Genomic DNA, 15345 nt, shown 5'->3' on the forward strand with positions numbered 1-15345 from the left:
AATCATAGACATAAGAATTGACAAAGATAACACAAGCTCTAGCATTCTAGCCATAAAGCCTCTAACCCATCTTGATTTGTAGAACCAAATTCCACGACAAAACTTGATTGGAAAGCTAGATTTGAACTCTGTCTGGGAATAGCGAAAGGTTTGAAGTATTTGCATGAAGAGAAAAGGATTGTTCATGGAAACATAAAGCGTAGGAATATTATGCTTGATAACTCTCTTACGGCCAAGTTGGCAGACTTTGGATTGGCAACACTTTGTGATGAGGAACATCCATTTATGACCATCAAAGCAAAAGGGTCGCGGTAAGTATTATGATCATTGATTGACAACTACTTCCATTCTTTTAATTAAGAGCTAATTAACCAATAATTAATCTCTTATTGCAGAGTTTACATGGCACCTGAGTATTCAATGGGAAAAGCAATAACTGTTAAAGCTGATGTTTACAGTTTCGGAGTTGTCCTACTCAAAATAGTTAGCGGGAAAGTTAGTGCAGATTACATAAGAAAACCAAGAAGCTGAGTTTTTTTCTGGATAAAGTAAGTGGATGGATAAACCCTCTTAGTTTTTTTTTTCGTAGTTATTATCAAACCAAACATGTTCTGCCAATATTAAATGCCAATTGAAGAAATTTATAATAGAAAAGGATATTACTATTTAATAATTTGAAATATATGTTATACTCAACTCAAGCAAGATTTATATAATCATATAACAAGAAATATAAAAAAATAGAATAAAATAAACTATAGAAAAATATATTTGATTAGATGATTAAAATTATTTCTTGATTACCTAGAGTTGTTCAATTCCTTGACTCTTTCTTTATTTGATTAGGAAATTATGAATAATATTTACTTTAATTATTTTCTTAACACACCCTCTTAAACTCATGATAATTTTATTTTTCTTGAGTTTGACACACACAACTTCTAGTGTCATTGTATGCTTATCTTTAACAATTGTATTTTTCTAAAAATAGCTATTATTAGCCAAACCTTTCTTCTCAAAATTTGGTTTTTCAAGTGCTCATTTTATTTTGACTCACTCTTCATCAAACTAATATATTCTTCTTATCATGGCTCCACAGCTATTTTTTATGATCTTCTGTTAGGAACAACCATCTCTTCTTCTTTTTTCTTTTTTTTTATAGGTGGTCTCTTTTATACTATGTCTTGTGCAAAAACATATTAGCTTGCACTAAGTCTCTCTTCTTTTTCTTTTCTTCTTTCGCAGGTCTTTCTCTTGATGTAGAATCTCAATTCTCTTGTTGGACTTTGTTGCATCTCCATTTTTTTTTAATTCTTTGGATGTTATTTGATCATCCACATGATCTTGAAATAATTTCTCCTTATCATGAGTTGATTTATCATTGAAAATGAATAGTAAATTAAATATTTGGTAGATAATTAAGTGTTTGAAAACAAAGTGTTTTAAAATGATCAGATAAATGTCATAAAATTATCCATCAAAAAAACAAAAGCTAATATTTAGAGTAGTATATAATCGACCTGGTCTGATACCAAAAAGAAATTTAGAATAAAAAAGGATATTATTATTCGATAATTTGATATATATGTTCCATTCAACTCTCGTGGAGTTTATATAGTTATATAACAAGACACATAAGTGAATAGAATAAAATAAATTATAGAAAATATGCTTGATTATCTTCTTTAATTGGATGGTTGAAATAATTTCTTGATTTTTTTATTTTTTTTATTGATTAGAAAATAATGAGTAATATTTACTTGATTATTTCCATAATACTCGTAGCTAAGCTAATCTTGCTTTTCAATTGCAGGCTGGTGTTTTGCATGATAAGGGAAGAATCCTTGACTTGGTTGACAAGAAATTAGCATCCAGTTACGACAGAAAGCAGGCTCTCACTGTTTTGTTGTTAGCAATGAAGTGTGTTAATCTGTCTCCTACTCTCAGGTCTAAAATGTTTGAAGTTGTCAGTGTACTTGAATTGAATAAGATTATAATTAGATTGTATGATAATGTATAGATGTTATTGATCAAAAGAAGCCAATATATAAAAACAAATCATGTTTAATTAATAAAATATTATTAGAATCTTGTTTTAATTAAAAATTATATTTTCTCAATGAATGTGAATTAAAATTGATAAAAACTTATAATACTTTAAAATAATAATAAAAATGAAAATAAATTTTAATATAAATTAAGGTGAATAAACCTTTCTAAATCGTTGGAGTAATCTAAATATGATTTTAGCATTTTAAAAACATTATTTATGCACCACTTAGTAACTAATCAAGTTCAAATAATTAATTCATGATAATAAAAAAATTAAAATACAATATATAGTGAAATTAATCTTAAACTTACACGTTATTAATTATTAAAAAATTATGAAAGTTATTCAAATCTTCTGATTGAGGCAGCACACCACCTAATTTGTTTTTCGAGTATATAAATATCAATATATGATAATTGTCTCTATACTTTGCCAGATCTAATTTTTCCAATCCATTGCTGCTGTCCCCAAAAGTCCTTGTGGCTGATTGAAACACACATGCTCTATCCTCATCATCTGCAACGTCTTCTTCCCCATCACCATAGGTGTCCGCGTCATCGGCCAAATCAACCAAGTCTTCCATGGTGTATGAAATAGAGCCAGCAATCAGGTGATTAATGTAAATGGTCCATCTCCTCTGTCTTAACATGACATGTTTGATTATGAGTTGCAAAACAATAAAAACAATTCATTTAGCGGAGCCGTTAGCGGGGCATAGAAAAGACAGAAAACCATGTCAGGTTCTCATGCCGTGGGTCCAATCATTGATGCTGAACCCGAACAAAGACTTGACCATAAATTTTAAAGATACATTATTACTTCAGATTCCTTGTTCCAATCATTTACATTATAATTCTTTAAAACATATTAATATAAAACAAAATAATGATAAATGTTCACTTGAAAAGATATTTTAGCAATAATATAAAATTATTATTAGAACTTTAAACTTTTAAGTTTATAGTGATTCTTTGATAATAACCATGTATGAAGGAGATATTAGTTAACAATATATATCTTATCAACTTTAAACCTAACTATGTATTATAATTATCAAGACAAGCTCTCTTTTCTTGATTTTTTCTTTTCTTTTCTTTTCGCAGCATATGACTCTTTGTATTCCATCTTTGATTTAGAAATGGTAGGGATTGATGGTAGAGATCTTAGTAAAATTATGTGAAAACTCTACTATTTAAATGGGCTTTATTGGAATTAAGATTGGTTTGCGTCAAAATAGGATTTATGAACCATAATTTACTTAATTTAGTCCTTTTAAAGTAAACCTATTTAAGATGTGAACTTGTTTTGGATATGTTTTTATTTATTTTTTTTTGGTTTATATGCTTGAGTTTGGACAAATCGGGTCTATATATACAGGGCCAGTTAGATAAATTAAATAAGATAAAAGGTTTTGTATGCTGATACCCATTCATTATTGTCTGTAGTTTTCATAAACTAAGATTGGAGCACAATATTCCTTAAACAAATATCTACGGTACTTTTAATTGCTATAATTAAAGTAAATCTTAGAAAAGCAAGCTGTGTCCTGTGATTTTCTCTCATATTTTGTGTGAAGAAAACCAAGTATAGCTGGGAGTGGTGATTTCATTGCATGGTTGTGATCTTTACAACTCATGGGCAGGAACTCTGTTCTTCCAGAAAGCTACTGGGATCTGCTGAATTTTCTTCTGGTTGATTAGTAGTGATATCTGCTATTCCACGAAAGGGGACCCTACTAGGATAGGCCCTGGCGGGAGGGAGAAGAATAGCTTCGAGGAACCTTCTTGACTTCTTCGTTCCGTCGTTGACCCATGACCAATGGCTCTCTCGTATTTAGGACCGACCTCTACGGCTAGAAAGAATCATTCATTTCTCAGATGGGCCCAATTGTTTTTTTTTATTATAGGAGTATTTGGAAGTATAATAGTAGTTATTTTTAAAATTATTTTGCAATTTAAAAAATGATGCTTTGGAATCATTTTGCAATTTACTTGAACCAAAATTGTCAGGCCTCCATGCATAATATTGCAAGTTACTTTTCTCGGGTATTTTGATATTCGGACAGGGACAATTTGGTAATGTGAGGTAATTGATTCAGAGTTAATAACTGTCTGAACGGTAAAACAGTATCTTTATAAAGAATGTATGTCGTCTCAAGGGAAGCGCATTGCAAGCTAAAGTAGTAATGGCTAAGCTTTATCTTAATAAGCTCTTTCCTAAGCTTGTTTACTCTCTTGCCGTTCTTCTTCTTCTTTGTCAATTTGGCTATGTAGCCTGTCAACCAACGTTGCCTGCAGATGAAGGTACACACGCACGATATACTTTTGCATCTGCATATATATCCTTTTCCTACTATATACAAAAGAAGGAAGAGAATTTGTTTATCTGTTAAATATGAGCTTTTCCTTCAATATCTTCTCCCAATCCAAACAGATCGATCCTCTTCTCTTTCAGATGACCCAATTAGTAATAAGTTATGGACAAAGAGGGCTTTTTTTTGTGTAGATTTCATGCATGTCGCATTGCAAGCTAAAGTAATGGCTAAGCTTTATCTTAATAAGCTCTTTCCTAAGCTTGTTTCCTCTCTTGCCGTTCTTCTTCTTTGTCAATTTGGCTATGAACAGGTTTCTCTAACAGCAACCGGTTGCCTGCAGATGAAGGTACACACGCACGATATACTTTTCCATCTACATATATATCCTTTTCCTACTATATACAAAAAAAAAGGAAGAAAATTTGTTTATCTGTTAACTATGAGCTTTTCCTTCAATATCTTCTGATCCCTATCCAAGCAGATCCTCTTCTCTTTGATCAGATGACCCAATTAATAATAAGTTATGAACAAAGAGGGCTTTTTTTGTGTAGATTTCATGCATGTCGCATTGCAAGCTAAAGTAATGGCTAAGCTTTATCTTAATAAGCTCTTTCCTAAGCTTGTTTCCTCTCTTGCCGTTCTTCTTCTTTGTCAATTTGGCTATGAACAGGTTTCTCTAACAGCAACCGGTTGCCTGCAGATGAAGGTACACACGCACGATATACTTTTCCATCTACATATATATCCTTTTCCTACTATATACAAAAAAAAAGGAAGAAAAATTGTTTATCTGTTAACTATGAGCTTTTCCTTCAATATCTTCTGATCCCTATCCAAGCAGATCCTCTTCTCTTTCAGATGACCCAATTAATAATAAGTTATGAACAAAGAGGGCTTTTTTTGTGTAGATTTCATGCATGTCGCATTGCAAGCTAAAGTAATGGCTAAGCTTTATCTTAACAAGCTCTTTCCTAAGCTTGTTTCCTCTCTTGCCGTTCTTCTTCTTTGTCAATTTGGCTATGAACAGGTTTCTCTAACAGCAACCGGTTGCCTGCAGATGAAGGTACACACGCACGATATACTTTTCCATCTACATATATATCCTTTTCCTACTATATACAAAAAAAAAGGAAGAAAAATTGTTTATCTGTTAACTATGAGCTTTTCCTTCAATATCTTCTGATCCCTATCCAAGCAGATCCTCTTCTCTTTCAGATGACCCAATTAATAATAAGTTATGAACAAAGAGGGCTTTTTTTGTGTAGATTTCATGCATGTCGCATTGCAAGCTAAAGTAATGGCTAAGCTTTATCTTAACAAGCTCTTTCCTAAGCTTGTTTCCTCTCTTGCCGTTCTCTTCTTTGTCAATTTGGCTATCCAAGCAGATCCTCTTCTCTTTCAGATTTTGAATAGTAATAAACTACGACACTATGTTTTCTCTATTACTACTAGACACTCTCAAGATACTGCTATTTCTCTCTTCCATTTGCTCTCTAGTGCTTCCACAGCCTGGCAGAGAGTTCCGTAGTGCTTTAGTTTTATCTTGCTAGCCTACGTACTGCATATCTTAGATATTTTCTGCTTCTCCATCTTTTCCTATAACTATCAAATGAAGTAGTGCTTGGTTAAGGATGAATTGATTTTTACGAGGATTTTAGTAAGGAAATCTAGATGGATTTATATAGTCAATTGACAATAAATGAGCACTAGTTTTTTTTTTTTTTCTTGTTTTTCCTTTTAGTTCGGATTTGAAGCTAGCTAGAGGTTGTGGAAGCTAAAAATATATGGTTTTGATCATGAAGGTATGCTACCTGTTTGAATCTTGCTAAACAAAATATGTGTTTCTTTGTTGAAAAACGTTTGGCAGCAAAGGCTTTGGGTGAATTGATGACCACGTTAGGGTGGGGTTTTCAACAATTCTCAAGCTCGTCTTGTGACAATAATTTTCAAGGCATCAAATGCAATTGCGGCAGCACAGTTTGTCACGTCACCGGCCTGTAAGTTCCTCATCAACTTCATCCAATTTTCTTTGATTTTTGTAAGGCAATGCATCCTCTCTAAAACTCACTGGTTTCTATGTTGACGCCATTTTTTGGGAGGTAGATATTTCTCAAACCGCGAATTAGACGGACAAATCAACGCTACAGCCTTGACTAGTCTCCATTACCTAGAAGAAATGTGAGTATCATTTGACATGTGATGATAATCATTCGAATCAGTATGCTGACCTCAACTAATTGATAACAATCCTATTACATTAATAACAGTGATTTGAACAACAATCGACTTCATGGTAGCATCCCTGACGTCACCATGGGGAACTTGCCTTCACTCAAGTATCTGTAAGTGATCCAGTACCATGGTTATTTACTACTACTGCGGTTTATTTTCTAAACGAATCAAGATAAAAGTTCGGCTGCATAATTTAACGGCTTGAAAATGGCCTAATCCACACTGTCATAAAGATGTGCATTGGACTTTTAGGATTGTGAGCAATTGAAGGGCTTGAGCACGTTCATGATAATATTGATTGAAAAGCATGCACGTTCAAGCTCTATCCCAAATTTATTTATCATATCAAGAAAATGTATTTAAAACAAGTAAACAATCATTCACACACATTCAAAAGAGACATAGAAAATTCAAATGATGAATAAATATTAATAAATAATAATTATAATTAAAAAAATAATATTAATGTTTTAAAATATTTACATTTATAATTAAAAATAATGTTATCACTATAGGTAATTCTACAGCTTAGACTATGGTTGACTAGATAACTGAAATAGTATCTTAGAAGGTATTATCAAGGAAATTCCCAAACTGACAGGTCCAAATTATAACAAAATATGAAAATAATATTTTGTATATAGAAAATAGGATCAACTTGCCTATCTTTAATGCAACATTCTCGTGGGAAAGCACAAAATTAAAGTCTTACAATCATTAGGTCAATTTTCTATAAACAACCAAAAACTTCAATTAAAGTTATATTTTCATTAATGTATTGTGAATGTCTTCCATTTCCCATATGCATAGCGATCTTTTCGAAAACTTCCTCAATGACTGTCTGCATAGTTATGTGCAAATTAAGAGCTGCTTAGCTTTTGGATTATATACAATAACTAATTTCAGTTCTTAGTATGTCTTCATAAAATTTATATTATTGGTTCTTAGTGAGTAATAATAAACTTATTTGGTAATACATATGCATAGCGATCTCTCTACAAACTTCCTCAATGGCTCCATACCTTCATCTTTGGGGAATTTGCCGTCCCTCCAATATATGTAAGTATCATGCAATCAGTCTTTTTTAGTATCATATAGTTATAAGTATCATCTTCAATGTCAATTAAATTCTTTTCTCATAGCTGATGCAAGTTTTGTGCTCTTATTCTTGTGGGTGTTTATTAATATTGACTTTTATTCAGAAACATTCCATTTTCAATTTTTAAATATTGTAATTTTTTTCCTAATCAAGTATTTAGATTTCGTGCTTCAAAACTAAATTTATTATTTCTAATATAGTTAAAAGCAAACTATCCATCATCAATTTTTTAAAAATATTTTTGAAAAAATTTGGAATTTTTTTTTAAATTAATATATTTTTTATATTTTTAAATTATTTTAATATATTAATATTAAAAATAAATTTAAAAAAATATTATGTTTATCATCCTCACATTTTCCTATTGTAAGCATTATACCATTGCCTTTTTAGCCTTTCAGCCGCATTTTCTTTTAGTTTTTTTTTTAATCATTGATACTCCTGTTCTCTTTGGATTTCGTTTAACGCGTGCATGTGTTAACAATTGTTTTGGTATTTAATTACATGTTGATTTCATATGGGAAAGTTTAAGATTGTTGCAAATGATGAAATTAAAACATAGGAAATAAAATTTGATATTTATAATAATTCACAATCTTTTCCCCATGTTTACTTATTGATACGCCCTGTAAATCTACATTTTGAGCCCTCAAGTTTAAGTATTTTTATATTTGGTCTCTCTTATTTATTGATTTTTTTTCTGGTACCAGACTTCATTTTTTTTTACACTTTGATTTTTGGATCTTGATATAAGATTAACTGGAGATAAAGTTTCTAAACAAATATGAACAAGCTCTTGGTGCGTTCCTATTATCAAATACTTCAATCTTAATGTTTATGATTCCCCCTTCATTGATTTTTGAGAAAGTTTCTTAATTGTTAAGACTACATAATTATATTATAATGGTGAAATTTTGAGTTAAAAGCTCAAATTTACTTCATTATAAGAAGAAGATACTGAATAGACAATTGATAGATTAAACTTGTAGTTGTAATAATTACGATTTTTTAATAGTATTTTTGGTGAAACATTTTCAAGTAAAATTAGCTTTGTTAGAAATGAAAATAAAGGCAAGCTGCTTAGGGACTTATACTTATAAATTTCATGTCAAGGTGTTAATGGTCACAAATATTAACTTCTGAGTTCTTTTTGGTTTTTTTTCTCTTATGTAATTAGGATAAAAGCCTTGTTTGGCTAATTGCTTAACCGTGTTTATGCTTGTTTGGCTATCTGCATGGTTATGAGCAAAGAGTTTCTTAGCTTTTGGATCATATATAATAACTAATTTCAGCTCTTAGTGTGTCTTCATAAAATATAAATTATTGGTTCTTATTTGAGTAATAATGAACTTATATGGTAATATATATACGTAGCCGTCTCTCGAGAAACTTCCTCAATGGTTCAATACCTTCATCTTTGGGGAATTTGTCGTCCCTCGAATATCTGTACGTGTTATCCAATCACGGTCTCTTCAGTATCATATAATGTCAATTAAATTCTTTTTCCATTACTGATGCAAGTCTTCTTCTCTTATTCTTGTGGGTGTTTTCAGGGGTTTATATTATAATATGTTATCAGGTCAAATCCCTAAAGAATTGGGCAACCTCTCTAATCTCGAAATAATGTATAGAAACTCGCTCGCTGGCTCTTTCATTCTCCTTGAATTTCCTTTTAACTTATTGAGTTTGGTTTGGTTCTTATCTCTTATTTAATTAGGATCTTGGAGTTCAATGAACTCACTGGTCAGCTTCCACCAGAACTTGGAAGATTGAGATCTCTATATGCTTTGTAAGTTTCAAACAGAAGAATAATAATAATCATACCACCTTGTAAAACCACGGAAGATAGAAAGAGGAGAAATAAAATAGAAAAATGGTGGATTACAATCCTTTTGATTTGTTTTTGTAGAGAGTTGAGCTCCAACAATTTGAGTGGAGAACTGCCGGGAAATTACGCCAACTTCACTTCGGATCAATTGTGGCGGTTGTAAGTGCAACTCATCATATTCTTTCAACCAACAATCTGTTTAATTATTGTTCCAAGGAAAAGCAATTAACTATGGCTGCAGTAGCGTAGCTGGAAACCGTTTGACCGGTCAAATACCAAGGTTCATTGCGAATTGGACTGAACTTTATTACCTGTAAGAAATTACTTGTACTTTCTGTAATATTATTTGATTGAGAAACTGTCGATGATCGAAGAATATCATTCAATAATTGGTGTTTTTGTGTGCTGATGACAGGTCCCTCTTCGGGAATGATTTTGAAGGAGAGCTTCCTCTTGAACTTCTTTTTAACATGGCAAACCTCGAATACTTGTAAGTGTTCTATAATTTTAACCGGGTTGAAATAAATGCATGTTTTTATTCTGGATGGTCTTTCTTCCAGGTTTGTTAGTGATGTAAGAAGCTTCGGTTTCCCTTTCCCAACAAATGCAAGCATGAAGATAATAACATACCTGTGAGTTTTTCCTTCCTTCGCTTTTCTTTAAAGCTCACGTGCATAACTAAATTGAGATCATATTTTTTAAAGTTTTTATTGTTTTCTTGTTTTTTCTTGTTTTTTTTAATATTAAATAAAAAATTAGATAGTAACAACATGAATTCAAATTGAATAATAAAAACCATATACACTTAGAATTATATTTGTCTGGGAGCGTTATTGTTGTAGAATTTGGATTATGACCGATCTTTTACATAACTATTTTTTTAGGCCTATTTTTCTTTATTTGATCTTGAGTTGTTTTTATGAGCTATTATATGCTGTGAAGACTAGTTGTGTAGGTTTGAGAATTTTAATATATATATATATATATATATATATATATATATATATATATATATATATATATATATATTACGACTATAGGCATAATAGAATCATGAAGTCACAATATTAATTTATGTATGTGACTCTTAATGATATCTATGCATTGGATAAATCCAAACACCAACTTCTTCAATGATTTGTGTAGGATGATAAGGAATTGCTCAATAAGTGGTGAAATCCCCCCGTACATTGGTAATCGGTCATCGTTAACATACCTGTAAGTTTCATTTCCTCTTTTGTAAAAGATTTGTAGTTCTCTCATGGCTATTTTGTTTAGGCCATCATTATTCATTAGAAGTGTTGATGATTTTGATTGTGTGTTTACAGAATCAATCTTTTTAATGATTAGAAAATTAGGAAAAGGAATATCTTAAAACCATGATGAGCCAATTTTTAGAGTAAACAAATCGTATGCTGTTGAAAATAGTTCGTCTAAGACTTGATTTGATAGCTTGTTTTTTTATTATCATTGAAGATTAAAAAGCTTTTAAAAGGATGATCTGATGGCCCTTTTGATTATCAACTTAATCCTGCTGTAAAAAACTACTCTCATGTTTTAAAAGGATGATCAACTTGTCAAAAAAAAAATGTCAATAGCGAGCTTGAATATTTTAACCTAAAAACTAAAAACAAATCAAATCAAACTAAACTTTCCATTTTTTTTTATGAAATTATTAAAGATAACGATTAATTGCTTTCATTTTTTTGATCCTGCAGAGACTTGAGCTTTAACAACTTATCAGGTGGAATACCAGATTCCATGAAAAACCTGAATTTAACTAAGATGTATGCAAAAGAACTCGATCGATCCATCTTATAATAAGTTCGTTTTGCCACTCTATTAAAAAACAAGTAGTGGTTTTCATATTGGTTTGTTTTGTTTAGGTTTCTCACAGGAAATATGCTTACTGGCACAGTACCTCACTGGCTTCCTCAAAAAATTAAGGACACGGCGTACGTTATGGCTTTGTGCTCTTTGCTCAGATGGGTTGTTTTCCCTTTTGTAGGTTTCCTCAATAAAATCTTGATATGTAAACAATAATGTTGCAGGGACCTGTCATATAATAATTTTGATGATGGTACGAAGAAAGGAGAAGAAAAGCTGAACATGTAATAACGGCTACTTCATTTTCTTCTTCCTTTTGTTTCACTTGCAAGAATATTATTGTCTATGAAATCCAAACTTCTAATAATTTTGTATCATGTGCACCAACTGCTTGCATGTTGTTCCTGCTCAAGCAGTCAACCAAACAGGTATGATAATATCCTCTATATGGTGTCATTAATTTAGAACAAATAATCCTGAGCTATTTCTTACAAATGTTGTACGTTTGCTATTTCTAGGACTTCTATACCAAAGTTGATAAATAAATGTCGGCGAAAACCAAAGTGTAAGTTCTATTGAGAAGCTCTATAATTTTGTGCAGGACAGATTTCCTGTACTGATTATCATTTTTTACAGACAATTCCTTATATATAAATTGTGGAGGAGGAGAGACAGAAGTTGATGGGAAAGTGTTTGAAGCAGACAGTACAACATTAAATTACCATTTAGCTCAAAGAGAAAATTGGGCTTATTCTTGTTCTGGAGACTTCGGATTGAAAACTTACGATTCCAGTGATTACATAAAAAACATGGAATGTGGAGATTGTGATTCTGCTGAGACACAGTTATACAATTCAAGTCGCCTCTGCCCTCTTTCTCTGACATATTACGGCTTCTGTTTATTTAAAGGAAATTACACTGTCAAGCTTTACTTCGCTGAAACTGTTTACCAAAGTGATGAACATTACTCGAATTTAGGGAAACGTGTTTTTGATGTATATATACAGGTAACCGCTATATTTTTCTGCAGCTTCTTTCAAAAATTCCCATCATTCAACATCCACTTTTGGATACAGGGGAAGAGAGAACTAACAGACTTCAACATAAAAGAAATGGCCAACGGCACCAATAAAACATGGACTGAAAGTTTCACAGCATGTGTAGGAGATGATCATCTATTGAATATCCACTTTTTCTGGGCTGGAAAAGGATCTTTCCAGGTGCCAGGTTTTTCCTATTTAAGTACTCCTGCCCTGTCTCTGAATGGACCCCTTGTGTCAGGCATTTCCGTAACTGCAAGTAAGGAATTGCGTGCTCTTAATTTTGTTGAGCAAAGATTTCTGCTACCCTTTATCTGGATAAATAATTATTTCTTTCTGTCTTCCACTATTTGTATCCAGACTTTAAAGTTGGCACGAGACTATCTCCTTCACAAATTGCAGGGATTACTGCAGGTTCAGTATTTGCTCCTCTACTTCTGTTGGCTTTCGTGTGGAAAATGGGCTGGCTGCGGAAAAGCGAGTTGGATGGTACCTCTCCATGCTAATCTAAAATCATTATGCACCATACACTACCTTAAGAATTCTTAATTCGATGTTTTCTTCAAATAGAAATAACCATTGAGGTCCAAGGAAAATCTTTCACCCTCAAACAAATAATCGATGCTACTCGAAAATTTAGCCCCAAAATGGAGATTGGCAGGGGACGCTTTGGAATAGTATACAAGGTCAGATTTTCTTTTTTGAAACATTTGTTCCTCAACATGCACTTTTTTCTTTCAGAGTTCTGGTAAATTGATTTCACGTGTATGCAGGCTGAACTGCCGAACAAGATAAAATTAGCAGTGAAGAAGATTTCTCCTCATTCAAAGCAACAAGGAAAAGATGAATTACAAAGGGAAATCTTCAACCTGAAATCTTTACATCATGTGAATCTTGTTCAATTGTTGGATGGCTATTCAAATAAAGACCTGCATCTGCTAGTATATGACTACATGCATAAAGGCTCCCTTCACCGTGCGTTGTTTGGTAATACTGCCATCACCCAATTTTCATCTTGCTCTTTCGATTCTCAAGTTTTATCTTAATTTTCACTTAATGCATTGCCTTGTGAAATTCATATAATTGTTGAGAACTAAAACACAGGAGTAAATAGAATTCTGTCACTTAATGTTTGTGAGAGCTTCTAATTGTATATTTAAATCTTGATTTGTAGAACCAAATTCCACAACAAAACTTGATTGGAGAGCTAGATTTGATATCTGTCTGGGAATAGCAAGAGGTTTGAAGTATTTACATGAAGAGAAAAGGTTCAAGATTGTTCATGGAAACATAAAACCTAGTAATATTATGCTTGATAACTCTCTTACGGCCAAGTTGTCTGACTTTGGATTGGCAACGCTTTGTGATGAGGAAGATCCATTTATGGCCATCAAAGCAAAAAGGTCGCGGTAAGTATTATGATCATTGATTGACAACTACTTTCATTCTTTAAATATTAATTAAGAGCTAACCAATAAATAATCTCTTATTGCAGAGTTTACATGGCACCTGAGTATTCAATGGGAAAAGCAATAACTGTTAAAGCTGATATTTACAGTTTCGGAATTGTCCTACTCGAAATAGTTAGCGGGAAAGTTAGTGCAGATTACACACCAAACCAAGAAGCTGAGTTTCTTCTGGATAAAGTAAGTGGATCTGATAGGATAAATCCTCTTTAGTTTATTTATTTTTGTAGTTATTATCAAACCAAACATGTTCTGTCAACATCAAATGACTTGTGAATTTTACAACAAGCTCACATAAGAAATTTATAATAGAAAAGGATATTATTATTTAATAATTTGAAATATATGTTACATTCAACTTAAGCAATATTTATATAATCATATAACGAGAAACATAAAAAAAATAAAATAAAATATATTATAGAAAATATATTTGATTAGATGATTAAAATTATTTCTTGATTACCTAGAGTTGTTCAATTCCTTGATCTCTTCCTTTTTTTATTAGAAAAATAGTCAATAATATTTACCTTGATTATCTTTTTAACATGCCCCCTCAAACTCATGGTAATTTTATTTTTCTTGAATTTGACATACATCACTTTTATTGTCATTGTATGCTTATCTTTAACAATTGTAGTTTTCTAAACATAGTTATTCTTAGTCTTTCTTTTATTTCTCTCACCAAACAGTTTTTTTAAAATTTGACTTTTTAAGAGATAGTTCTTTCTAGCAAAAGAGATGGAAAATGGCTAAGTAATTATGATAAGAAAAATATATTAGTTTGAGGAAGAACTATCTCTTGTAAAATAAAATGAGCCAAAATAAAATGGACAAAATTTTTCAACTTTAAAAAAATTTTGACTCTTGTCAAACTAATATATTTTTCTTATCATAGTTCCTTAGCCATTTTCCATCTCTTTTGCTAGGAAGAACTATCTCTTCTCTTTTTTTATAGGTGGTCTCTTTTATACTATCTCTTGTGCAAAAACATATCAGCTTGTACTAAGTTTTTCTTCTTTTTTTTTTTTTTTTGCATGTCTTTCTCTTAATGTAGAATCTCAATTCTCTTATTGGACTTTGTTACACCTCTATTTTTTTTTTAATTCTTTGGATGTTATTTGATCATCCACCTGATCTTGAAATAATTTCTCCTTATCATGAGTTGATGTATAATTGAAAAGAAATAGTAAATTAAATATTTGGTAGATAATGAAGAGTTTGAAAACAAAGTGTTTTAAAATGATCGGATGAATGGCAAAAAATTATCCATTGAAAAAGCAAAAGCTAATATTTAAATCAATATATAATATTCGACTGTTCTGATATCAAGATGAAATTTAGAATAGAAAAGGATATTATTATTCGATAATTTAATATATATGTTACATTCAACTCATGTGGAGTTTATATAGTTATATAACAAGAAAAATAAGTAAATAGAATAAAATAAATTATAGAAAATATGTGGTTAATGGTGTTTTTT

At 31.3% G+C, this 15345-nt stretch overlaps 1 protein-coding gene across 15 annotated transcripts in view; it reads left to right on the forward strand.

The window, feature by feature from the left end:
- The window catches only part of LOC133677362 (probable LRR receptor-like serine/threonine-protein kinase At1g53430), a 46100-nt gene that overhangs the window by 30082 nt on the left and 673 nt on the right, over positions 1-15345 (forward strand). For 2 of the 15 annotated variants that reach the window (XM_062099361.1, XM_062099362.1), the window contains exons 1-28: positions 4202-4356; positions 4678-4713; positions 5038-5073; positions 5395-5430; positions 6235-6364; positions 6471-6545; positions 6635-6709; positions 7587-7658; positions 9073-9144; positions 9252-9323; positions 9416-9487; positions 9608-9685; positions 9768-9839; positions 9942-10016; positions 10087-10158; positions 10673-10744; positions 11245-11313; positions 11413-11481; positions 11578-11637; positions 11767-11781; positions 11872-11918; positions 11990-12360; positions 12430-12652; positions 12754-12882; positions 12964-13079; positions 13167-13380; positions 13568-13802; positions 13889-14039. In XM_062099361.1, the coding sequence (XP_061955345.1) occupies positions 4239-4356; positions 4678-4713; positions 5038-5073; positions 5395-5430; positions 6235-6364; positions 6471-6545; positions 6635-6709; positions 7587-7658; positions 9073-9144; positions 9252-9323; positions 9416-9487; positions 9608-9685; positions 9768-9839; positions 9942-10016; positions 10087-10158; positions 10673-10744; positions 11245-11313; positions 11413-11481; positions 11578-11637; positions 11767-11781; positions 11872-11918; positions 11990-12360; positions 12430-12652; positions 12754-12882; positions 12964-13079; positions 13167-13380; positions 13568-13802; positions 13889-14039 (2862 nt within the window). In that variant the 5' untranslated portion in view covers positions 4202-4238. Of the gene's footprint in view, positions 1-4201; positions 4357-4677; positions 4714-5037; positions 5074-5394; positions 5431-6234; positions 6365-6470; positions 6546-6634; positions 6710-7586; positions 7659-9072; positions 9145-9251; positions 9324-9415; positions 9488-9607; positions 9686-9767; positions 9840-9941; positions 10017-10086; positions 10159-10672; positions 10745-11244; positions 11314-11412; positions 11482-11577; positions 11638-11766; positions 11782-11871; positions 11919-11989; positions 12361-12429; positions 12653-12753; positions 12883-12963; positions 13080-13166; positions 13381-13567; positions 13803-13888; positions 14040-15345 lie in introns of those variants that run through there. The other 13 variants (XM_062099363.1, XM_062099376.1, XM_062099370.1 and 10 more) reach the window with 13 other exon arrangements.

Source organism: Populus nigra, chromosome 17 (assembly GCF_951802175.1).
Source record: "Populus nigra chromosome 17, ddPopNigr1.1, whole genome shotgun sequence".
NCBI lineage: Eukaryota > Viridiplantae > Streptophyta > Magnoliopsida > Malpighiales > Salicaceae > Populus > Populus nigra.